The 26,615-nt window shown below is 35.9% G+C and overlaps 1 protein-coding gene across 9 annotated transcripts in view; it reads right to left on the bottom strand.

Moving 5' to 3' along the window:
- SOX5 (SRY-box transcription factor 5) overlaps positions 1-26,615 on the bottom strand; it is a 931,891-nt gene that overhangs the window by 198,470 nt on the left and 706,806 nt on the right. For all 9 annotated transcript variants that reach the window (XM_036017301.1, XM_036017302.1, XM_028531943.2 and 6 more), the window contains one exon: positions 7,717-7,803. In XM_036017301.1, coding sequence (XP_035873194.1) covers positions 7,717-7,803 — 87 coding nt within the window. The remainder of the gene's footprint in view (positions 1-7,716; positions 7,804-26,615) is intronic.

Raw genomic sequence — 26,615 nt, 5'->3', positions numbered from 1 at the left:
AATTACAATTTTCACTTGAAACATAAGACACTAAGCACTGTTTTAATAATGCATTTGCCACCTGTATATGTAATTAGATAAAAGAATCTGTTACAATTCAGTCACCCTCCCCCATCCCACTGTACTTCTCCCTACCAATTTATATTGAAAAAGCATGTGCTTTTTAAAGAAGTAGTAGCTATAGTTAGTGGCTTAAAATTTTCATTTGCCCATTGGGAATGGAAATAAAGTTTCTAATGCAATTTACATAGGCTAGAAAAGAAACATCCATAAAAGAAATTCTGAGTGAATTTAAGGCAAGAATCATGCCTTATACTCCTGCCTTATTCATTGCAGGTACTCATTAGATAGACACTAATAATTTATTATATCTCGGATATTTGGATCCATCAAAAAGAAGGACACTTACTCAAAGAATAATTATGTGACTATTATAATTAGAATTCTAACATTGAAAAATCTAAGTTCTGGAAAGGTTTCTAAATTAAAATATCCAGCCCTGGCTGGTGTGGCTCAGTGGATTGAGTGACGGCCTTCGAACCAGAGGGTTGCTGGTTTGATCCCCAGTCAGGGCACATGCCTGGGTTGTGGGCCGGGTCCCCGGTTGGGGCATGAGAGAGGCAAACGAATGATATATCTCTCGAACATTGATGTTTCTCTTCCATTCTTTCTCCCTCCTTTCCCTTTTTCTCTAAAAGTAGGTGAATAAAATCTTTTTTTATTTTATTTATTTATTTTTAGAGAGGGAAGGGAGGGAGGGAGGGAAGGAGAGGGAGAGGGAGAGAGAGAGAAACATCAATGTGCGGTTGCTGGGGGTTATGGCCTGCAACCCAGGAATGTACCCTGGCTGGGAATCGAACCTGGGACACTAAAATCTTTTAAAAATTGAAAATATCCAAATGATGGTAAGTTGTACATCTTCATGCACTGTCAGTAAAGGAGTGAATTCTACTACATTTCTGGGATACACATTAGGAAAAGTAATCCTCAATCATCTTCAAGAGCAGAATTTCACTTCTAAAAATCTAACCTAAGAAAAACAACAGGAAGCCTGGCTGGTGTGGTGTGGCTCAGTGGATTGAGTGCAGGCCTGTGAACCAAAGGGTTGCTGGTTAGATTCCCAGTCAGGGCACATTCCTGGGTTGCAGGCCAGGTCCCCAGTAGGGGGCACGTGAGAGGCAACCACACATTGATGTTTCTTTCCCTCTCTTTCTCTCTCCCTTCCCCTCTCTAAAAATAAATAAATAATTTAAAAAAGAAAAGAAAACAACATGAAATTCAACCCATAACAGTTTCCTTCACACAAGTGACAGTATAACATAAATACTGCTCTACTGTACTTAGGGCGAGCTCCTGCTCCCGATTCCCTTCTCCATCTCCATTGTCATCCTCCATCATCTTCAGGCATTGCTATAGCAAACTTTTAACAGAACTTGCTGTCATTCATTTTCTCTCTATAAACCTATCTTTTAAACAGGCACCAAAATTATATTCCTAGAAAACACATACTGTAATATCACCTCCTATGTTTAAATACTTCCATTGTTTTCTAAATAAAATGTCAACCGATCCTTTAAAAAAAATGAATGAATCCCTTCAAAATATAACCCAACCTTGCCATTCCTTTGTGCATCTTAAATTCTAGTCACACTGAATTCTCCACCATTCTTCCCAAATAACACCCTGCACAAGGGCAAACTACTTAAACATTCCTTCTTCATGCTGGAGCTCATGTGTCTTACTCTTTGTGATTCTTTTCCTTATTTTCACTAATAAGTCATTCCCTTTCTTAGAAATCCAAACAGTATGTATCTTTATTATGTGTTATTAATTGTATTATCTTATTTTCACATTTGTTTCCTAAAGCTGGCAGAGGTAGTTGTGACAGCAACAGTTGTAAATTACCATTTTTTATATCTTCATTACCTACTACAGAACCTGGCATATAGCGAATCATCTAAACATGTCTAATGAATAACATAAATAATAAAATCCATTCCCTTTATACCACTCTGAAGGTTGGGCATGCCATATAGCCAAGGAAAACAGGAAGATGTTTTATCTTATAAAATACTTGCGCCCTGGCTGGTGTAGCTCAGTAGGTTGAGTGCAGGCTGTGAACCAAAGCATCGCAGGTTCGATTCCCAGTCAGGGCACATGCCTGGGTTGCAGGCCAGGTCCCCAATGGGGGCCACATGAGAAGCAACCACACATTGATGTTTCTCTCTCTCTCTTTCTCCCTCCCTTCCTGTCTCTAAAAATAAATAAATAAAATATTAAAAAAATACTTGCATAAGTATGTATTCTGGTTTTGATTCAATAAAGTTAAGCCAAGGAACTTAGCTATTGTAAAAAAAATTTCCCATTTTTAAAAGAATACTAAACAAAGATGAAGGAGCAAGTTCCATGGTTTCATCTCTAAATTATCATGTTCTTTATAATTATCTCCCAGTACTCCCAGTGTGTGGGGAGGTTATAATAAGTGATCTTAAGAATACTAGAAATTCTAGTAATAGTTACAAAACGTCCTAGACTTAAAAGAGAATTAACTAGATCATTGGGAAATCCCAGAGGCCCACTAAACAAAAAGAGTAGCTACATTCTTTACTTAGATTCAGGATTTTAGAATTCATACAAGTAGGTAATTCAATGAGGGCACAACCATGTATGTATGTATGGACTAGCCCCGTCAGACTCAAATAGTACATGTCAGTGATAGGAGTTTATTTTCATTTTCTCAGTTATTTGAACTCTTATGTGTTTTAATCTATTCTAGTCTGGCTTCAATTCCTTAAGATGAAGGATTATTGAAGTAAAAGGCAAAAATACTCTACATTCCAGTTTTTCCTGCTGCTTAGTAGCTACAGGCATGTTAATCATTTGAGTGATTCCTATAGTTCTGTAGGTTCCATAAGAGAAGAACAGGTCAGAATATTCTTTAATAAAACAACGTGCAGATGTCACAAGGGAAGGAAACCAGTTTCAGTCATCCCCTGCTCAGTAAGAGGTATCACCGTCTGTACCATGTTTCAGTTCCTTTTCCCATCTCACTTTCTATAGCCAATGCACTGGGAATCCAGTTAACCCAAGACCATGTTATAAATCAGCCCAAGAATTGTCATTTCCACAACTACTCCTTACTCCAGACCACCATCATTGCTTGCTTGCCTTGAGGACTACAACAGTTTCTAACCATTCTACCTGCTTCCACTTCTTCCCTTACTAAATCCATTCTCCAAGCAAAAGTTCAGAGCACTATTCAGGAAGGTAAATCAAATCCTACCACATACCTGTATAAAGCCATGTCATAGCTTTATGCTGCCTATAGAATAAAATTCAAAGCCCCTACCCTTACAAAGCCCTCAATAGTCAGGCTCTGAACTCCTGTGGCATCATCACACCCATTTTCTCTTTTGCAGAAATGCTTCAGTCACATTGCTTTTGAGTTTCTCTAAGACCAATATACAAACATGCTCCCACCTGAGGGCTTTTGCTTCCCCTAGAAACTTCTCCCCTTACATCAGGGTTTCCCAGTCGGGGCACTTACTCACACTTTGGGCCAGAGCATTCTTCTTCTGGAGCTGTATTCAATGGTGCCTCTGGCTAGATGTCGGTCATACTCCCCACCTAGTTACAATACCGCCCAAAATGTCTCCAGACACTGCTGAATTTCCCCTTGTAGAGCACAAACATCCCCAGTTGAGAACTACATCAAATGACTGGTCATCTTCTTTAACTCATTGAGCATCTGTACAGAGCTCCTCCCGTGTGCCTCACACCAGTCTGCGTGCTGGAGATGCTGCAGGGCACAAGCCTGACGAAAAGTCTGCTTTATAGACTTCACATTTCAATGAAAGAGACAATCAGTCAGTCAGTCAGTCAGTCAGTCAAATTCAGATCCATCCAAATAGCAGTATTTGTTGGCTTAACCGAAAATACAGTGAATAAATAGACTAACTTAAGTTAGCCTAAATTTACCACTAAAGCTTCTTTTAGTGGCATGCTTCCCCAACAAGAGAGGAAGGCAGACCCCACTCAGATTTATTACTTGGGATCTGATTCTTATTCTAGATCTGCTTGCTTTCAAATTGTTTAATGTATTTAAACAGAATTATCTCTTTCAAGCCACATACTGAATCAATATCTCTCTTTTATCTCAAAATGTTATGTCATGTAAGAGAGGATCTACTTTAATCCACATGTTGAATCCACCTAGGATGTCTTTAATTCATGAGCTCCGAAAGGCCATAGTATTGCTGAATGGATTATTTCCTTGAATCCATTCATTACTGGCATTATGGAACTACCTTAACTTCACTGGCATTTTCCTGAACGCCAGATACCACACGTTGCCTGCCTGAGTTAATGCATTCTGAGCAGGGTGAGGAGCGTCTAGGAGGGAAACTGATGGGAAAGAAACCAGGCTCTACAAAGGGCAGGTGGAGAACCTGATCTAGGCATTTCTGAGTAGCCTAGCCAGAAAACCTCTCCAACAATGCCCTTCTTTTACACCCTCACCAAACAGAAACACTATGCGAGAGAACTTTGTATGCAGATATTTTTGTTATAATTCTACAACTAAATTTAAGTCAGTAAAAATACAAATTTGCAGTGACACTACTGAAAACAAAAGATCTGTTTAGATTAGGCAAAGCCACCGTGGATCCTCAGATACTGTTCTCAGGTGAAGTGCCAATATAATGACCTTCTGCTCACTGAAACAATGTGTGACACAATTGGCTGTCATCTGAAATGCGGGCATTGTTTTTTTTCCCCCTTCAGTAACTATGAGACTATACAAGGTCTTTATTTCACAGGACCTTTAGATAAAAGCAAAAAAAAAAAAAAAACCTGTAAACTGGCCAGTTCCACTATATGGCTGATAAGAGAAGAAATAACTTTTTTTTTTCCAGGCAGCTAATCAGTTTATTAGATAGATGGACTGTTTGCTGTCTGCAGAACCTTTTAATCAAACTGCAAAACTAGATCTAGTGTACTTTTTCTGTGTGTTTTTTAGAGGATTGTTTCTAATGTAGCTTTAAAATCTAATTACTTCACACTTCCAAAGTACCAGACCATAAAATGATATAAATTCTTACAGACAAAATAATCTAACCTGAAAAATAATTTTATGCTTTTAAAAGTGGTGACCTTTATGGACTCGCATTGTTTCTTAAAAAGTGAGATTGACTTTAAACAGGTATGACAACAATTTATTATTGATAGCTGAACTATCCAAACCAAATACTATTTATTTTTCCTACTTTTAAAAAATTAGCATTTTTACTTTTTCAATAGTAAGAAACATGTCTTTGAATTCTGCCGAGCTGTAACTATAATCTTTGCCCGCACGCCCTGAAAGTAACTTGTTCGCAGCACCTGGAAGCCAGTACTTAGGAACCGAGCCCTGGCCTTGCTTGGCTGTGGTCTCAGATGCTCAAGAATAGGTGTGTGCTGGTGTGTGTACGCATACACACAAACACACACATTCATTCACCCACTTGCAATTTTCCTGGAACTAATTAAAAGTCAAATGAAAACCGGTCAGCATAAATGTTGGGGAAAAGTTTCAATCCACAAGAAGATTCGGTAAATACCATAGAGGGAATACATATCCTAATATAAGCAAAGATTCTATTCCAATAAATATTCTAAGGTATCATTATTAAATTATCTAATAATGGAATATGTTCATATTTTCAGACGAAAAGAGCTCATACTTATCCTTCCCTACCCTAAGTCCATGAGACTTACACCTTTTTTTGCCTCATAAAAAAGCAGCTGCCAAACAGCTAAGCCATTGTTCTTGTTCAACTTCTGAGGTGGCATGAAAACCACATTCCTGGGCCCTACATAATCATCGGGAGTCTGACCCCCCAAGAACCATTAAGTAAAATTTATTTACCCCCAGAGGGCAACCCACAATTGTATCCTCTCCACTTTCTAGCCACCTATGAACAATGGATAGTAATTGCAACTGTCACGGGCAGTCAGCAGGGAAAGCAGCCCAGCGCGATTTTCCCAGTCTTCTGCCAAACCCGATCCGAGCACCTAATAACCATGCCCCCAACAGAAGAAAGATCTACAGTTGCTTTTAAAGTGCATCAGAAAACAGCATTTTGAACAGAACCAGAGCACAATAACCAAACTTGTGCTCCGAATGTGAAGCTTAAAAAACTCAAAATTAAAGACAGAAACTTCTTTTGTGACTGCACTACAGCTTCCTGAACTAACCCCACGGGGAAAGCCTGAAAGGACAGCTGAGCTTCTTTCCTCTAAGCTTATCATCACTGCTGTCGCTGCTTTTAAGTCTGACTTGTGAGGAAAACAAGGGAGGGAGAAATGTGTGTCCCCCAATGCAACGAGATCACAAGGTTTGGGACGGGCTCTGCGTTCAGTCATCACCTAGGTCGGAGGAGAACACAGAACCTTGGAGAATAATATATCCTTTATCTCAGGTGCAAACAGGTTAAAATCCAACAACATAGTACAAAATATATGCTGCCTCAGTAAAAAGTTCTTTGTGCTCTCTCAACTTTGTCTTCAAGTCCTTTTAGGAGTATTACTATTTGTTTAAATTGGATTCCACTACAGACTTCGTTGATCAGCACCTGTTCATTTTCTCACCTCCCATTCATATCTAATGGTAGCCTGAATATACGTGAACTCCAAATATATTGATGAACAGTGAACTACTCAGTCAAGTGTTTTCCGCAAGTTTCAGATTATTACGATGTTCGTGGCAGGTAGGCCAGACATTTGTGAAGCCCAGTCTGTGCTCCGCCTTCCCCCAGGATGCTCTCACGCGGAGACTTTAGAGAGGCAATGACCTCTCTCACGGGGAGCACGCACACACATGCGCACATGTGCCAAGAAGTTACACACATAGTTGTACATGTGTACCAATATAAATCTGGTGATATTTTGAATAGATATTCAGTCCCTATCACAAAATATACAGAGGAATATATAGCAATATTTTGATACTGATAAGTTTTTTTCTGAAAACATATCCTTCAGAACTCAGAATCAAAACTTTTATTAGCAACAAATAGAAAACCAGATTGCCTACTGTGCTCTAGGAAAACACGCTTTTAAATTAATTTGAAAGGATCACTTGACCATATTTTTATGGGAAATTTAATCTTCTCCCTTTGTTATTAGGATAAGTTTATTAAGATATGAATATTCAGTATTGTCTGAAGTCCATATAGAATTTTTCTGTTATTTGTATGTAATTTCTGACTCAAACACAGAAACAAAAACACAAATGTTGCCCTTATTAGTACAAAGCAACCTTCTTTTAAGCCTTCCTCATTCATCGTTCTGATTTTAAATGTAGATTATGTACATCCATACTTCCAATATATGGCATGTGTGAAATCAACTTGTAAGATGAAATTTTAAAACCTTTAGGTACATTCCTACTTAAAAAGCATATCACTAATTTTTAAATAATATGAATCTCAAAGCCTGCTAAAGATACGGTGAGATCATTCTATCGAAACAACACACCATTATCCCATAAAGTACACAGAGGGAAAAAATAAGAACCCTGATACATCCACTTTCAAGACAGAAAGAAGAAAACACCAAAGACAGTGAATGCACGAGGCAGAACTGGGTGGGAGCAGAAGTACTTTATTGCCAGTCATACTCCTACATATTAACTTCACTTTGATACATTTTAGATCAAAATAATTACAAACATATTACCTTTTATTTCACCAAAGTTCCCTGATCCCATTGCAAGAAGCTTGTCTTTCCAGTCCTTTGATAGTAGCTTCTCAATACTCGGGGTTTCTAAGTAAAGAAGAAAGAAATGTAAGCAGTCAACATGACTATCTTTACAATGGAGCTCATCGAAAGTCTAGCTGCTTGGCCCTGGCAGGGGAGCTCAGTTGGTTGGAGTGTCGTCCTGATACACCTACCTTGCGGGTTCCATCCCCAGTCAGGGCACATACAAGAATCAACCAATGAATGCATAAATAAGTGGGAGAACAAATTGATGTTTCTCTTTCTCTCTCTCTCTCTCTCTCACCCCCTGCCTCTCTCTCTCTCTCAAATCAATTAAAGATGTTTTAAATCTTTTTTAAAAGTCTATCTACTAAAAATAAGGCCATCCCAATCCCAGCCCCAGTTCATAATGACTTCATCAACAAACTGATAAAGGGGGAGGAAAACAAGAGTGTTTTGTCACTTGCTGTTTCAAAATCATTAGCTTTTTCCTTTTGCAGAACAAAGCGGTTCTAATTCTTTATGACAATGGGTACATATAAGCCTGCAGTTCATTGTTTTTCAATTTGGTGAATAAATTCCTGCTATAATGGATGCTTGTCAATTTCAGGGTGTTAGTCTGCAGTCAAAAAATAATTATGTTGATAAAATGCAGAGTAAAAAAAAGGCAAAGAATTAGCTCTTAAATCTGCTACATGTAATTATATCCCTCTGTGTGTTTACAATTACATCCACTTTATAATATGTGTTTAACATCATGTGGTGGTAAGCACACTGTGGAAAGATTTGCCGTGAACATTAAAAAAAAAGTTGGTACAAAAGAAGCTTTACAAAGATTGCAAAATCTAGAGAAGTGAGTAATGCCTATAATGGAAACCTATTATTTGCTTATTTCAGATTTGTGTCACACTCTTTTTAAAATGCCTTGCACTGGGACCAGGCACACACGTTTTAGAGAGCCAAGTTATGCTGTAGTCTGATATTTGTTTCTATACATCACACAGTTTTGACCTCTCCTTTTGTGTCTGAATTTTAATGTATAAGTAAATATAAATGCTAATAAAACCCCCAAACATTAAACTCGGCTCCAAACAATGTAATTGTATATTCTTGTCAGCATTTAGATGGGTACACAATTACAATGGCTTTCAATCCCACGATTAGCACTGCATTCAGTCAGAAAATGGAGTGTACTAAAAGATAAGTGTCCCAGTATGCGCCATCTAAATAACAATGCCCACACTTATTATCTAGATCTGAGACGTACACTGCCATTCTCCCCACTGGTGTTTATGTGTATTTGTGTTTGTGCAGACATTTGTCTACCCCCTACCAGGAGCATAAAGGGAGTACATGTTAACTTATCAAAGGGACCGTCTGGCCTAGAGACCATAAGATTATTAGAAACTGGTTAATTTTCCCCACATCAAACACATTTTAAGGCCCCTTCATCCTCATCTGTAGCTAATGCTATCTACCCTTCTTAGGCCGTGATCTTGCTGCCATCCGCTATCAGAATCTCAAAGCCTGTCTGTGTGTAGCTCTCAACAAAGTAAAGGTGAAATGTTCCTTGGAGGAACTGTAACAATATGGAATGTTTTGTTTTCAGATGTCAAAAGCTTGTGGAAAATAAAATGGTGAAAAGACTCTGATTACTGCTTTACATAGTCTGTATGGATGGTGAAAATTATATACATCACCACTACTGTGTGCACATTTACCTATAGAATGTATGAAATGTATTCTTTCCCTTGTAACAAACTATGTATTTCCATTTTTCACATTTAGGGAAAACATCCTAAACAATATACTTTTTCTTAAAATATCCCTTTTTATACCATATTGTTTTAAAAATGGTAATGACCATTATACAAGCAGTAAAATGAATTAAATATATTCTATTACCGATATTTCTGTTTGTTTAAGCTTTAAAGGTAACTTTAAATACTTCTGCAAGGATTCCCAATGTCTCTCCATCCCCAGTACACATTTCATGAGTGAAATTATTTTTTAAATCTTATCAGAGTAGGTCAAACAAACACCACTGTTTCTTTTTTCTAGCACTCTACAAAAATTCTTGAGAAGCATGTAAACAGGGCACAGCCAATATGGTATTTGCAGTAGAGTACTGTCAGTCATTAAAAGCTAACAAACCTTTGCAAAGCAGGAATGCAGCAATAGAAATCCATTGTGCACTGACAATAGGCCCCTGAACCTCCCGGCACCAAAAGCAGACCATTTTACTTTTAAGGCTATTGTCTGCAAAGTCCATGACAAAGCTTTTCCCCTGCAGCTAGACAAAATATTCACTGTAGTGTGCTCATAAAGAAACAGAAGTCTTCTGTCTAAGTTGCAGAGTTAAAGAAACAGCCACCAGATTTCTGAAACCTGCAGAACATTCCTGGCCTCTCTATTAACTTACATAAAGATAGAAGGCTCATATACAAAGCCGCTTTTTTCAAGTACCTGCCTTTTAACATAGACTACAGAAAAATGAATAACTTCTTTGAGACCAAGTAATTTGGGAGATGCAAAATCAGAAACATATCTTACTCGGGGTTGTCATGCCTGCGGTTGAATAAAGACACTAATACTTGCAATTTGGATGAGGTATATGGTTTAAATTCAGATTCAGTAAACATTTATTGAGCAGCCTGTGTCAGAACCTATGCTAGATGCCTTTACCTGTATTTTCTCGTTTAATCACAGCCAACACCTGAAGACTTGAGTTGTGTTGTTATATCCACTTCACAGGTTTAAAAAGAATAGGACTCGAGTCTTGAACTGTTTTGTTTTGTTGTTCCCTACACATTTCTGACTCCCTCGACAACAATGAAACCCTGAGGAAAGATATTATTTTGAGGACTAAGTGCTAAGCGGTATACCAGGTTCTCTGCCTGCGGCATCTTAAACTTCTCACAATAATTTTCTGAATTAGATTTTTATACATCCGTTTTACTATATAAGAAACCAGAGTTTCGGGGACTATTCGTGATAGTTCAATACGAAGTTAGTTCAAACTACTGAATCTCAAAGCCTTTGCTCTTTCTAGCACACACACTCGTGTTCACTTCATCTGCAAAACAAGTGTGGACAGTATGTGGAAACGGGTGTTACTGTGGGGTTTGAAGGGAGTCTCCCCAGAACGTGCCACCCTGGCTGGCAGATTACTTCCAGCTGAAAACAGTTAAAGCCCAACGAAGTCAAGAAGAGTACTTGTTTTTGTTTGTAAGCTCCCCGTTACCTGCCTAAAAAGATTCCGACAGAAAAACCTGCTTCGGGAAGGGCGCTTCAGCATATTCACCTTAGCTCATACGGTAAGTGTGGCAGATGGGGAGGATCCAAGCGAAAATCTGTTCCCTGGATTCCCCTCTGTGTCCCACTGTATCTACGTGGCCCTGCAAGAATTCATTTTACCAAATGTTTGTTCTTTCTCATCTACCTGTGAATTGCCTACTTTCCTCTCCTTAATCCCAAATGACATCTAAGCCTCATTTCCCCCCACAGTCTTTGGAATTTTCATGCTACCTGAATTTCCTCTGCATATGTATTAAAATTAGATTTGTCTCTTGTTATCCTGCTGTATGGAGTTTGAATTATTCAAACAGCCGGAAGGACGAAAGGGGCATGTGGGAAGTTTCTCAGCCCCAAAATTATGAACTCCATTGGATGGCGGAAGTAAAGACTTGAAAGAATAATTGAGTTCCCTGGTGACATGTACCTATGAACAGTATGGTGGTGGGATTAAAAGCCAAGATTTCTTACAGTTCTCTTTATGTGCAGGATACAGTCCCACAATATGACTTTGCACTTTAGAATTTTGGGCGATTTAAGGAAAACCTGTGACCATTTGGCAGCGATATACAATGAAATGAAAACGCATTCATGTAGTGGAAAGATTATTGGCCCGTAAGTCAAACAATCTGGGTTCTCACCAAGACTTTCTCCCCGGCTAGCTCGGAGGGACCAAAATTACATTGTTTTACTCACTTCACCTCTCTATCCAAGCTACTGTAAAACAAAGTGTTTTAAACAAATCCACACCTGGTATTCTACCAGCTACTGTTTCAACTTGTTTCCATTGTAGTTCACCAAGTAGCGGCAAGAAATGATCTCACAATAATCAGCATAATGGATAGGTACAAATGATTGAAATTTCTCTAAAAATGGTAAAGACTATAGAATATTCATAATTGTAAATGTAAAGGATCAAATGTCAAAATCTCAATATTTATAATACACTGTTCATGAATGTATGAATATAAGTAAGGTAAAACTAAACAATTTGAAAAATTTAATATGTAAGTTCTGCTTCAGTGCTTATGGAGTAAAAGAGATAGTAATTACCTATTAAATATTCCATTTGCTAAAATATAATGTGTTTTCATAAATACATATCAAAATCCATTTTATATTACTCTGAGTAAGGAATGTTAGCATGCTTAATTATTTCCAAATGTTCAAATTCTGTATTACCCATTATTTTCATGTTAAAATATATCATAATTTTAATTGAAAAACTTTTATTTTTTAGTCCTCACCTGAGGATATGTTGAGAGAGAGGAAGAGGGTAGAGAGAGAGAGGAATGTGGGGAGGGGGGGAGAGAGGGGAGAGAGAGAGAGAGAGAGAGAGAGAGAGAGAGAGAGAGAGAGAGAAAAGGAGAGAAACATCTATATGAGAGAGAAACACTGACTGGTTTCACCCATACATGACCAGAAATCAAACCCACGACCTTTGTAGGTGTACAGGAGGGTGCTCCCACTAACTAAGCCATCTGCCCAGGGGTTAATTGAAAAACCTTTAACGATTTTCCAGAGATTTACTTCTCCCAAGTGTGAGAGTATCACAGTTAATGTGAAAATAAAAATTACAGCTCCCTATATTAAAATAAATGTGAGGAACAATAATAGTTATTATTATTTGCATAGCATTTCATCTGTAGAATGATTTCAGATGCAAACAAAAATTTTGTCAATGGTATACATTATTGTTGTATCCATTTTGCATATGAGAAAATTAATGCTGAAAATGCTACTTTGTCTGACATCTCCTGGGCAGAAAGAGGAACAAATGAAATGCAAAACCAGGTATTCTTAATTCAAGGATCTGTCTCTTTAAAGGAAAGGCAAATTTTGTATATACTTTAAAAGAGAAAATAAAATAAATGTTAAGAAATAAACTATGAGCTAAATTGGAGAGATGTGAAAGATATCCTTATCAGCCTATTGCTATTAAGATGACCCTAACTGGTTTACTTTTGTCCCTTTTTGCCAACTGGACCTTTTTGATACGTTTGCTTGCCTTCCCTTCTTAACCTTGCCTCTTTTGCTCACATATGCTTCTTCACATCAATGACTGTACTATAGCGATCCCCACCAGCGAATGTCCCCCCCAACTGTGCCAGCCATTGTTACAGCAGCATCCTGCCTCTTTAGGGCCTGTTCATTCCCTAGAACTCTCACTCCTTTTTCCCTTCAGTGCCAAACGCTCTTAAGACTGACTCCCTCATCTGGAACAATGAGACCTAGAGACTCATGCCAACATATTGTAATTCTCCAACAAGCTGCCAGTGCCAAGAATTAAACCACATTCGCTCCAGTGCAGTAGCTTTACACACAAGCTCAGGTTTTTGCTTTGTGTTTATGTAGGTTTTCCCCCTTAATCTCCCTTGAGCTGCAGTGGCAGAGCTCATTGAAAAATCAAACAAGCAAAAATATGTATGTATAATATTTGACTTTTTAAACAAAGTCCCAGGAGTTAGGTCATACCAAATCTACCACTGTTTATATTTTAATTTTGTAGCTTAGACTAAGCCGTGTTATTTCTGACATGTGATAGCGTGTTCGTTTAGGGATGGGAGTCTTCTTTTGAAAGGAGAAATGCTACGGCTAAACTTGAGAATCTACCAATAGCTGCTTTGGAATCAACAAGTAAAAAGCATATGTAGATTATTCATGTCATAGAATCAGAATTTTAGATATGGGAAGATATGTAGATATCATTTAGATAAGCATTTCATAAAAGTCATTCACTAAGACATACTGGACATAAATAGAACATATATTGTTTGGTTACTTAAAACTAACACATACAAAATAAGCATTCCATTATCATGTAAATCTAATTAACTTTAAACATATTTACATTCATTTCTACAAGATTTAGATCTTCTTATGTGCTGACTGTCAATCTTTGAGTAATGTATTATATAGTATTATTTAAATATTTGCCCAAGCAAATTAGTGTTAAGAGATGACTATTTTATTCAATACAATTTGTTAATAGGTGGTTTAGATCAAATTCTTCATTTTACAGACTGAAAATTGTAAATTAAGGTTAAAATGTGCCCAAGATCACTAATTTAATTAATGATAAAGGCAGAACTTGAAGCCTAACTCCTAATTCAGTGCCCTTTTCAATGTCCTATACACTAGTTCTTTTAATAAAGAGTCAACATTTAAAACCATGAAATGTTAGTCTAGTTTTAGTCATTTCGTCTAGTTTTAGACAACAGTTACACAATAGGTGGTCTTGATCCCTAATCTCTGTTAGAATTAGGTAATGTTAACTCGAATGTCGACTCATCTACTTAATATTACCTAATTCTAACAGAGATTAGGGATCAAGACCACCCCTTAGAAATTTTCTTTTGATGGCCCCCATAAAACTGAAAGATAAATGCAAGTTGGTACACTTGGCCAAATATATTTTTCTTCAAAAAGCTCATTACAATTCAATAGGTCGATATTTAATCATTAAATAACTAAAATTATTACTGAGAGAAAGATTGAGCCAAATCTGGCATTCATAGATCAGTAACAGTTCAGATCATGCTGACAATAGCTACACGTCTAGGAAACATTTGGGGACAAATATTAAACAATGCAATGGAAGCAGTGTAAAACTTTTACATATCTGGAAAGTTATTTGTGCGATGAAGACCAGAAGGCCTTGGAACAGTCCCATTAGCCAAGCACTGCAGCTAGTCTGCCACTGGAAATGTCAAGTTCTTCTAGGAAATGTTAAAAAATAACACATACCACAACACACAACAGAAACACATCTGAAATTCCAAAGCATTAGGATTTCAATAAGCCTCATTTTTATATGTGCTTATCCTAAAATGAATTAAAGTCTAGAAATACTTTACGTTCAGTAGTGCCAGAAAAAAAAAAAAGTTGTCTGGCCTGCTGATGCAAGTTTTGAAATTTTTAATATGAACTACATTTTTGGAATACTGTAATATCTAAATCATTACTCACAGGCTCAAATTTTCTTCTTGCAAAAACTGAAACTATTAAGACCCTAGTCAATTATATCCAATCTTATATCACATTTGAGAAGTATAACACACAACTAAATATGCCACAATCAATATGGTATAATTGCTACATGCAATAACCTTGAGGAACCTTGGGAGCACTCCTCACAAGATGGCTCTATGCTTTCTACACAAAATTTCCATGAAAAGATAGACTTATGAAACTCTCATAGTTTTATCCACTCCATTACTCAGAAAGTAAGCGTATTTTCTTGCATTGACTACAACACTTTGGTTTGTTTTTGTTTCAAATATTAGATTCCAGCAAAAATAACAAATAATTTGAGGGCAGCATTTCAGAAAGTAATTGCATACAGTTATTCTCACATACAAAATCTTTCATGTTTTGCTACTAAATATAAGAATAACAATTTGGTGTCATACGACTTGTCTCCATCACTTACTAGTTTCATGACCTTTGACAAGTAATTTAACTAACCTCTCTGCTTCAATGTACTCATTTGTAAAGGGAATAGTAACTGCATTTATCTCATACAACTGTCAAAAGAATTAAAGGAGCTAATTTATGTAAAGTGCTTAAAACAGTGCTGGGTACACAATAACACTCAAATATGTTGATAAATATTACAAGTGCAACTTAATACACAACAACTCTAGAAAACTACTTCACAAATCAAATGAAAGAAATATATGCTTCACTTTACTCATCACTAAAACTACCTAGAAATCAAAAGCCTCATCAAAGACTGATAGCTCTCTCTATATACATTTTCATGATAATGACCCACAATCCTTATTTCATTTATTATCTGTGATTCTTATGAATTTTTCAGTTGGTTCAGGTCAATAAAGATGATAGAGAAAGAGATGTAGTAGTATGAGGCACAAGGAAATTTGTCACTTCCATTAGATCAATGTATGAATTGTCCCAAAACATCACATACATACAAAAAACACTCAACTAATCTTTGTGAGATTTTTTTTGACAGTTGTCTTTCTAACTTTCCAAAGGTTTTATTAGGTCTTCAACAATGGCTAAAGCTTTTAAGTCAGTGCTGTTGACAAGTGAAAGGGAACAACAAATAGCTTTGTAGTGCACTTTTCCCAGGGTCACTCAGCCAACGGTAATAGTTATTATTTTTATTTATTAGCATTGTAGGCCTGTCCTCTATCATCGCTAACTCACCCCAACCCCCATGACAGCAAAAGCATTTTAACTTTTAATAAAAATGGGAGCATGCAGCACTCCTGTGTAAAGATCTTACAGCAAAGTGCACAGCTAATGAATACTGTCCATTTATATCCAAATAATTTATGATGTTAGCAAAGGGTGGGTGGGGAAATGTGAATTAAGTTCTTGCCATTAGTTACAATGCAAAGGGTGAGAGTGGAGAGTAGGAGGAAGCAAAGGGATGAGTAAGGCAAGAGGTCTGGAATATAAAAGCAGAAGCAATTCGATAGAAAGACAGTTGGGAGACAGAAGATCGTGACGTATCACTAACAGTCAACACATGAAAGTGAAAATGAAAATATTTCTCGTAAGAGATTTTCATGACTATTTTTACTATTTCATACATCAAATAACCAACTTCAATTGTAATAAATCTGTTATTTTCCATATAATTTTATTTGAAATAGTATTTCCTCAATAGTACATATGTGAGATAGAGCAAGAAAGAAAAATAGAAGACAATCTATAAGAACTAAGTTATAGCAAAAGGCATTTGAGAAGCAGGCATCTTTTTAAAAGTTCTAATATACAAACAAAAAATATAAAAACAAAAGGTTAAGATAGCTTGAACATATCATAGCTTAGTGAAGATGAGACTGCATAGTTCTAAGCAAATTATATCTATTGATATATTTAAGAAAAATTACCTAAATATGTATTTGAATTACAAATGAAGCAATTACGTTTCTTAAAAAAGTGTATACACATAATCATCCATTTAATTTAGATATCTAGACCATGCTGAAAACAAAAATTAATGATCGCATTTGTAGAGTTTTTATGTTGTTTAAATTGTAAAAGTGAGTAGTGGAGATGATAAAGAAGATACAAAAAGCATAGAAATAGAAAACCACTTAACATACATTAGAATAAGAATTCCAATACTTTAAAAATATGACAGAATGTTTTACCACTGGAAGTGAGAATTAAAGCGCATGCAGCCTGATGCTAAACCACTACACATCCTGAATCTTCTCTATCACAACATATGTGAAAACAAAACGCAATCTCAACTTGCCAGATGCCCGAAAAGATATGAACAATAAAAACTGACATGATTCATATGATAAATCAGAGATTGTGACATGCAGGTAGTTGAACAGTTTAGCTGAAAAGCTACTTATATAAGATTATATTTTTATGTTTAGTATATAACATCAGATTTTAAAATTAAGAAAAATATCCTCTGATTTGCTTAAAATCATATATCTAAATTTGTGCATATCCTTCTCAACCAAAGTAGTCCATCTGCCTTAACAACTTGTTATATTTCTCATAACCTTTCATGGATTTTTGGATCATGTCATTTTAAGAGTAATTTTAGATGAGGAAATACAATAGTGTTTTTTTTTTGGCAAAAAGGCATTTAATGTTCACAAGCTTAGACAAAATCTAGTCAAAAATGAAGTCTATAATTATATGTTAGCAATAATATGCTGTGGCCCCCAAAATGTAGAACAGTAAAAAAAAGAACCTGTAAGAGCTCCCTTCAAAATGCATTTTCCTTTAAGAAAGAAAAGTGAAAAAATATTTTAAAAGGAAGCAACCAAAAAAGAAAAAAATATCTAGATAAATAGAAAAAAAGAATAATTTGCTTTACACTTTTTCAGTATCACCAGACTTACAACTCTCAAGGTCAAAAAGGCAGTGTGTATAAAATTAAGCATGTACAAAACTATTGGTATATTCATTTAATTTCTGAATTCAATGAACATACAAAACTATTGTAGTATCTTTTCTTCTGGTGTCATGTATAGATACTCTCATTTTCTTTATTTTGTACCATTTATACACATGCATGCAGCACGCAAGATCGGGAGGCAGCAGATTCTATTTATTTGTTAATTTATCTAACAATTATCTATGAAGTAGCTACTGAGGCACTGGGATAGGCAGGAGGACATGGCCAATGCACTTCAAATAACTCACCATCTCCTGGGGGGGATGGGTAGACTAACGGTGGTCAGACACTAAACCTTCAACTCAAATTATTAGTGTTATTGAGTTGCTCTCCTATTGTTTCCTTTGCTGAAGTGAAAGTAAAGAGAACAATGCCTTACTTGAATTATTATAGTAAATAAATATTTTGATGGATTATTTCTAAAACTATTATCATAGCATGGCCATAAAGAATTCTAAAATAGTATTCTGTTTATCAATCAAACCTGTTATAAAAGTATACTACTAGGCAATAATTTCCAAAAACAGGACCAATTTATTATCTTGTCTGTAGTTAGAAAAAGAATATGAATTAAATCATGCTAACAATATAAAGTTAAAATAAAAGATATTGTTCTTGGCATTGGGTATAGGAACAAGAGCAAAACAAAAGTGGACAAACCACTTAGAGTTCATAGTAATAGGGAAGCTTTCTTAAAACACAAATTTCCACGGGAGAGTCTGGCTCTTTAAGTCCCAGGAATCTGCACTTTTCCAAGACCTAAGGGAATTTTTTGTTGAGCAAACACTGGTTCAGGATGTAAACATATGGATAAAAACATTCTATTAAATCTTTATAAATGTCCGTTGAAAACGTTTCTCAAATAACTAAGACCTAAAGTAGAACTGACTGAATTCTTGGAATGCTAAAAGAATTTTACTAACAAACATCATAGTGTCACTTAAGTGATAACTTACCCATTATCAACTAAAAAAATTCAAATACATACCAACACTTTCCTATTTTACAACTCAGTGAAATACAGCATATCCAATTTTAAAAAGTCACAGTAAAATGCTGTACTGACCTACCAGAAACTCATATATTTTTTATTTATTATAAGGGAAGAAATGACAAATTACCACTAGACTACTGTAAATAAAAATTTTCTTCAAAAGTCTCCAATAAGGGAGAATGAATAATGCTAGATATACATTTATATTTTTCAATATAATGTGCCACACGCATAGGAGAGGTACATATGTTTATGTATGGGCAAACCGAAAAGAGAGACTCCTGGGATGCAGACAAATGACAGGACATTTTCTCTGAATGCTGTAGAAGTGAGGTGGAAAAAATGATGAATTAATGTTACAAGTAATTTGGTAGATCTGAGAAAAATTAATGGAATAATACCATCATTATTCATTTAAAGGAATGGCAGGACAACAAATTACTAATCTTAGGAAGGGCATTAACGCTAGAAAATAAAATAATCTATACCTTGAATATAATTACCACACAGCATTGCAACCTTTCAGTTCTTATTTTTTCTATATTCTTAAAAACATCAATTAGTAATATCTATAAAATTATGTCTCACATCTAGTAACTGAGAGGAAAACATGATACATCAACATTTGGAAGGAAGGATAAAGAATTATTCAGGGACAGAAGGAAGAGCCAAAAAGAAAGATCTGTGGAAAATTCCTTTTTTTTCCCGTGCTTCGCTTTCCAGAGGTAATTATTGAACAATTTCACTCTCATTTATGTAGTAAATTATGTATATATATATATATATATATATGTATATATATATGTCACATAAATCTTTCTCATTCACATATACTTAGTATAATTCATAGAATATTTAAATCAATTTGAACTCACTCATTACAAATGTATCTGAGGAAAAAAGTGACTTGGGTGGGAAGGGCTTGAGGGATGTTTGCCGCACTATGACATGCATCCCATGCTTTTTCTTTGATTCACTGATTTAAAAGGATAAACAAATGTTAAAAACATAAAACATCTCAAATAGCTTAGGGATTTGGAGGGAGTACAGTAAAATATTTGCAGTTAAATATTAAAATATCAGTCGGTTTTTATAACAAAGAATGGGTGTCTAGTAAAATGACAGACGACCCAATCCTCTGACCCGCGGGTCAGAGAGCACGCATACACAAACTTGGGGTGATCTTTCAAAAGCCACAAAGCTCTGTGTTCCACATGCTGAAAATTCCGAAGTGTTTATGCCTCTGCCACTTTTCCCTGAAGCATGGGAGAACCCCCAGGAACCTATTGCCTCAGTTCTCACAAAAGGCGCAGAGTACGGTGAAGCCCCACAGGCTTCTCTGTCACAGGACATTAGGCCTTCCACCCTAAGTGAACACTGGGATAAGTGCTGGAGGTTCCAAAGAGGCTTCCCGGACTTCAGCTACTTCAGAGAATCGCATACTTCGCTCAGGAAAAAGATTCAGGTAAGACATTGTTAACAACTATGGTATGTTAGAAACATATATTTAATCATTCTTACAGATTAAAGTATTCTATAAAGAGTTGTATCTTCAGTTAAATTAAAAGCATTCCAAAGAGGTCATTCCAAGTATGGCAGCTGCCTATAATCTTATTTGCGGAAGGTGAAAAATTTATTGCAGAAAAAAAGAGTAAATTCAACCTGTAAATCATTGCAATAAATTTGCAGTCAATAAAATTGATCTTTAATAAGTGCATTATCTACTTAACATACATGTTTATGAAATTAAAAATTAAAGAGTTCCATTTCTAAAGGGAGAGAGGAAAACAACACCGTTCCTAGGCAGCTACAAAAGAACAATAGAGACATTACTTGTTCAATGAGGTGGTTAAATCATTTATAGGGAAATCCCCAAATTTATTAATTACATTAGATACATAATCTAACAGGTTTTGCTATTATATAGTAGGTGTCAGTTTATTTTTTTAGGCCATAATTCTAGATGTAAAACCTAACTTATTTATTTTTCTCTCTTTTCTGCTCAGCAAATTGTTCCAAGCTTACAGCGCAGCACCCTCAAAATTATAAAGCAGTAAAGCCAAATCTCAAAACATGTGAGGACTTCTCTGCCAAACAAAGCTGTATAAAAACTAAAAACCAACACCTTTAAAAGATACTTGATTTGAGTTTAATTGAAACGCTTGTTTTCATACATATCTCCGCATTTCTGGTTTTGTTGTGACACTTGAAGTGCCTGAAAAATAATGATCAGTGAGGGTTCACAGCATGGAGGGGAAAAATAATAGAAAAAAAAAGTTTCTTCCACACTATTTGAATTCCATTTAAATAGTTCTCTATGGGACTGCCACCAAATCCTTTAAGCCCACCAGCCTCTTACCTACATTAAATTAATGAGGCATCTCAAGCATTCATTCTCCTCCAGCATCTCTAGGCTCTCCAGTTGGACACCTACAATTTACTAAATTACAAATAGTGACCTAGGGGAGACATCTGTTTGTTATATACAATATTGTGTTGTAGTATAATATAGGCAAATATTTGGGAGATTAAGATGATAAGATATATGTTGAATTATATTTTCTGGGGTTAACAGGGCCGGCCTATAATTCTGTGATCTTCTCTTTACCAATTCAAGTTCCTATTTACCCATCAGGAAGTAAAGGCCTCCAGCAATCATCATTATGAAACACAATACTTATGAACAATCCGATACTAAGAGGTCCCTATTATGCCATGATACTCACTACCCCTACACAATACTTTTATTAAGCCTCAAATACATTAAGCTTGATTATAATCAATTTTTTAAAAAATACCACCTTCTTACTAATGCTCATAACACTTGGCTCCCAGGGATGCACTTATAATGAGATGGCCGGGTGTATTTTCCATTAAAGGCCTCTGTTGGAGTTTCTATAGCGCTTTTCCTCATATATTTCTAGTTAAATGCTCCCTCTATTTTTATGTTTGCCTCACAATAGCCAGTCCCTTTCAATGATTAATTTTCTATTCAAAAACAATTTGCTTCTTTTTCCTTTGTCCTGTCTTGGTTTCAGAACAAGCTCTTTCCTTTTCCTTTATCCATTGCTGGTGAGACTTACCTCCCCCACCCCCCTCTTCCCCCACTACCTTCTGGACTCCAAATTCTTTTTAGTGACATATAGTCCAAAATATTTAGGAGCTCCTCCCAGCAGGAGGCTACTCAATTAACAAAAACAAAAGCCCTGAGAGATCAAGGCTATAACTGAGCCAAGAAGTACTGTAGCCATTTATATTATATGACCTCAGCAGTCTCCTGATTGAATTGCAACCCTGCATTAAATCAAACACTATGTGTTGTGTGTGTGATTTTATAAATGCTGGGTGTGTGAGGTGGAATCAGAAAAGGGAGAGGGGGTGGCAAAGAGATTATAATATGCTCAGAAAAACATTCTCGATTCAGAGTGTATTCGGTGTTTTCTTTTTTAACATGCTCTTTACTTTGTTTTGGAACTTAGATGCGTTTTGTGAAATCCTCTGAACTGGTATTCCTCAGTATGTTTAAACAACAGAAATAATGGAAGCATAATTGATTGCAGCTGGGAACTGTCACCCTATCAGTAAGCAGCACCTAACTGGCAAATACTACAAGCCTGTTACAGATCCCTTTATGAATTGGGCACTGTATGAAGACTGGGCATTCTTTATACCACACACTCAAATCAAAATCTTCACTGATTTATTTCTCAAATTTTACTAGACTAGAAACAGTAAGTGGTTAGTCTGTTGGCCTCTATCCAGTAGGTTTGGGCAGAGAAGGTAGGGTACTTGTTTCATAAAGTGAAATACATAACAGATTTATAAACATGCTAGACCTTTTGTCGTGGAAGAGACATAGCATAAAAACAATCTTCTCCATGAACTTTGATAGGAGAAAGGAGGGAAAGTAAAAATACCTTACTCAGGATTTTTTTGTGAATCAAATTGCTATAAATTTCTCCATAGATATCATATTCTAATCAGGGACTACCAAGATTCAATTCTTACCCCAAAACCAGCTTTTATATCACTCTTTCAGTTTATTTACTTAACTCAGACTCTCCCCAAAAAGGGAGGAAAAAAAAAGAAAAGAAAGGAAAACTAATAATTCCACATTAACTTACTAAGAGAAAAGCTACAGTAAGGCCCTTTTCCTATTTTCTTATATTTGTGTAGCTGTTAGACATTTTGCAAAGGAGGGGAGTACCAGCCAGCCTCTCACAACAAAAGACCCACTGTCACTGAGCCAGTCCCAGACATGGTGGAAACCAGCCCACAGGAAAAGGCCTGGCTCCAATGTTAGGCCCCGGCCGAGTACAGTCACTATATTCACTCAAATTGGCAACAGGTCTCAGTGTTCCTGGCTTTGAGCTGTGAACAAGGGTCGGGATTGAATAACCAATTATACAACCGCTGACTGAGTTTATCCAAGGTTTGCAAACTGCTATAATAGCCCAGTATTCAACCAACTGTTTTATCCTCTTCCAGATATAGTGTCATATCTCCCCTTGTGCTCCATTTACATGTCACTTTATTACATACATCCATTAAAGAGGTTAATACAGTGTCACACTCAATGCCTAAATGTTGCCTTACAGGAGTTCTGCTTCTCTCCGGGGCATTTCATATAGACACCTTTCTCTGTCTTTCACTTTCTCTCTGCAAGTTAAACCAAGTTTCTGTCAAGGCTACAGAACAGTGGATGAAAGAACAGTAGCCAAATGTCAACAGTTTCAAAAATACTCCTTATACTAATAGGCTGTTTTAACCCACTTTGGTATATTAAGAATGTGAAAATTCTAAAGTTTGGCAGTTCAGACTAGCACCCACATTTCAGGGGTACATATAAATTTATCCAAATGTGTGCCTCCCCATTTGCTAAAATGGACATCTCTCTTAACATTCAAAAAGACCTGAAGTTCTTTCCTGATATATCTGCATGCCTGCCTTTGTACAAAGTGGCTGTGATAGAAAAGGAAAAAAATAGAATTGCAAGTCCTTTTCCTAAATCTCTACAAAACTGAAATTCCTGAACGAGTACCTTCCAACTCAATACATAGGATAACAGAAATGGTAGAAATATCGAATGGTTATAAAACACATTTTTTGTTTTTTTTGATGCCTTAAACTTTGATCTTTCATTTTTACTCCATGTGACTTTCACCGTGACTCCATTAGTGACTTTTTACCTTTAAAGTCACTAATACAGATTCCTTTTAGAAGTCTAAGTGATATCCACTGGATTTTATAAAAAGCAAATCAACATTCAATAACAAAGTTGGCTAAAAAGAAAAATAACCAATATTTTACAAGATCATTTACAGATTTAAATATCTGGAGGGATTTTTTTAAAATCTGTAATTAAAATTAGAAAAAAGTTTCCTCTAAACCCATAATGAAAACTTTTTACATAATTATATGTTGTAATTATAATAGCTAAGCAAGAGTCATACTTACAAGTACTTAATGATGTGATGCTTAAGTGGTGTTGACTCTAAGTGCTTTACATCCAATTCTTTTTAATCTCTCAAAATCTTACCTGTAGTTGTTAAGAACTGGGCTTTATAGTCAGAGTCTTTCTCCCTCACTTACTAGCTTAGATATCGTGTGAAACGACAACCTTCTGCGATGTAGTATCCTCATCTGTAAAGTTAGTGCTACCTAATAAACCGACCTTATAGGGCTATTGAGGCATTAAATGACTTCCTCTAACTAAAGTGCCTTATTGCAGTATTTTTACATGTTTATCACCCTTGCTCTCCTCCTCCTCCTCATCTCCATCTTTGCAAGTAATACACTGCTCAAACTACCAAATGTGAAGCATGTCAGTGAGTAACAGAGATTATAAGAACACTTTGCTTCTTCAAGCAAATCAGTACCTGCATGAATGTTACATGTTTGGAGGGCTTATTAATAATAACAGTCTTCATTTATTGAACATCTACTATGTTTAGCTATTTGCAAAGCAATTGTAGCAGAAATACTATTTTAATAAAGAGTTCTAATCTTATTTCTGTAACCTAGGAGTGTGATACACTGAGAACTATTTGAATTCTACTATAGCTTTGTTTAAATCATTAATTCTAGCTAAAAGTGTTAAGCATGGCTATTTTGGCTACTATGTGTAAAAGCATAAACACTTCTAATTTCTTGTTCATCTGACACTAGAAATAAGTTGTTCACTGAATGCAATGGGTAAAATGAGTAGAATCCATTCTGAAAACCAAAACTATAAATTGCAAGTAGTCCTTTCACTGTTACCAGGACCAGGACATTCACTAAGTTAGAACTTGTTGCTGATCCTTTTATTTTTATTTTTATTCATTTTTTAAAAGATTTTATTTATTTATTTTTAGAGAGGGAGGAAGGAAAGGAGAAAAAGAGGGAGAGAAATAGCATTGTGCGGTTGCCTCTCGTGCACGCCCCCGCTGGGAACCTGGCCGGGATTCCAGGCAGGTGCCCTAGACTGGGAATCAAATCCACAACCCTTTGTCTCCCAGGCAGCACTCAATCCACTGAGCCACACTAGCCAGGGGTTGCTGATCTTTTTAAAAGGAAAACAAAAACAGCTGAATTTTTACATTTTATCATGTTTGGGGGTATAAAGATGCCAGCTATGAAACCTAAATTTCCATATAAAGCATTAAAATGTTAATGAGAATCAAGTGGAATAAGGCTGACATTTGCAGGAACCTGAAAAAAAAATTAGTTTCATTACTTTATCAAAGGTAGTGTAGCACAGGGAGAAGAAAACTTTAGAGTCAGAATCAGATTGGAATTTTGGTTCTGTTCTTCACTCACAAGTGGCCTTGGCCATGCTATTCAGCAGTATCAGTCTGCTCATTTTCAAAAGTGAAATTATGATGTCTGTTTGACTTACAGGGAGAAAGAAAAAGGCAGAGACATAGACACAGAATGTAATGGTGTCTAACACACACTAAGTGCATAATAGAGGATGGATGGTATCAGCATCTCTGCATCCTCGGCATCTTCATCAACAAACATCATCATGTTACCCTTTTACTGCCATTAAGAGTGCACACCTGTAAGCAGAACAATTTTCTTGTTAAGCAGGATTTTGGAACAAATGACTCCAGGTAGTTAACCATGCATTTCAACATATGTTTTCTAAAGCAAATCGATGCTTTGATCTGGGCTCTATAACTGGACAATGGTAGGGAAAAGGACAATAAAAAATAAATCACTTTTTAAAACATTTTGGCTGTAATTTTAAGTGGAATTAGCTGAAATATTTATGTAATGAATTCCATTTAAATATTGGAGTTCCATTTAAATATAAAAGACTAGGGTTAAAAAATATATTTTAATGTTTTTCTTTCTTTCTTCCAAATGTTAAAACCATGAGAAATTTATTAATGTTTTGACTACTATTATAATTATACTCTGATAGTATCAGCATAACAAAGAGGGAAAGTAAAGGTAAATGAGAAATATGTAACCCTAAGGAAAAGAACAATTCTGCATTGAGAAGCCTTCTGTTCTTACACTGGGTCTTCTTTAGGTCACTCTTTCTAAAGAAAAAAATAATGCTGGAAAATTATAACAACTAAGTGGAGAACTTTGAATAAAGTAGGATTATACAATCTATACAGGTAAATATTTACCAAATGAAAATTGTTTTTTTCTGGCATATATCTTTAATCTGAACCGAAGACTTTATAGGGAGAT

The sequence above is a fragment of the Phyllostomus discolor genome, chromosome 2 (genome assembly GCF_004126475.2).
Source record: "Phyllostomus discolor isolate MPI-MPIP mPhyDis1 chromosome 2, mPhyDis1.pri.v3, whole genome shotgun sequence".
Lineage (NCBI taxonomy): Eukaryota > Metazoa > Chordata > Mammalia > Chiroptera > Phyllostomidae > Phyllostomus > Phyllostomus discolor.
Note: the sequence above shows the minus strand (reverse complement) of the source record. Positions and strands in the feature narration are given on the sequence as shown.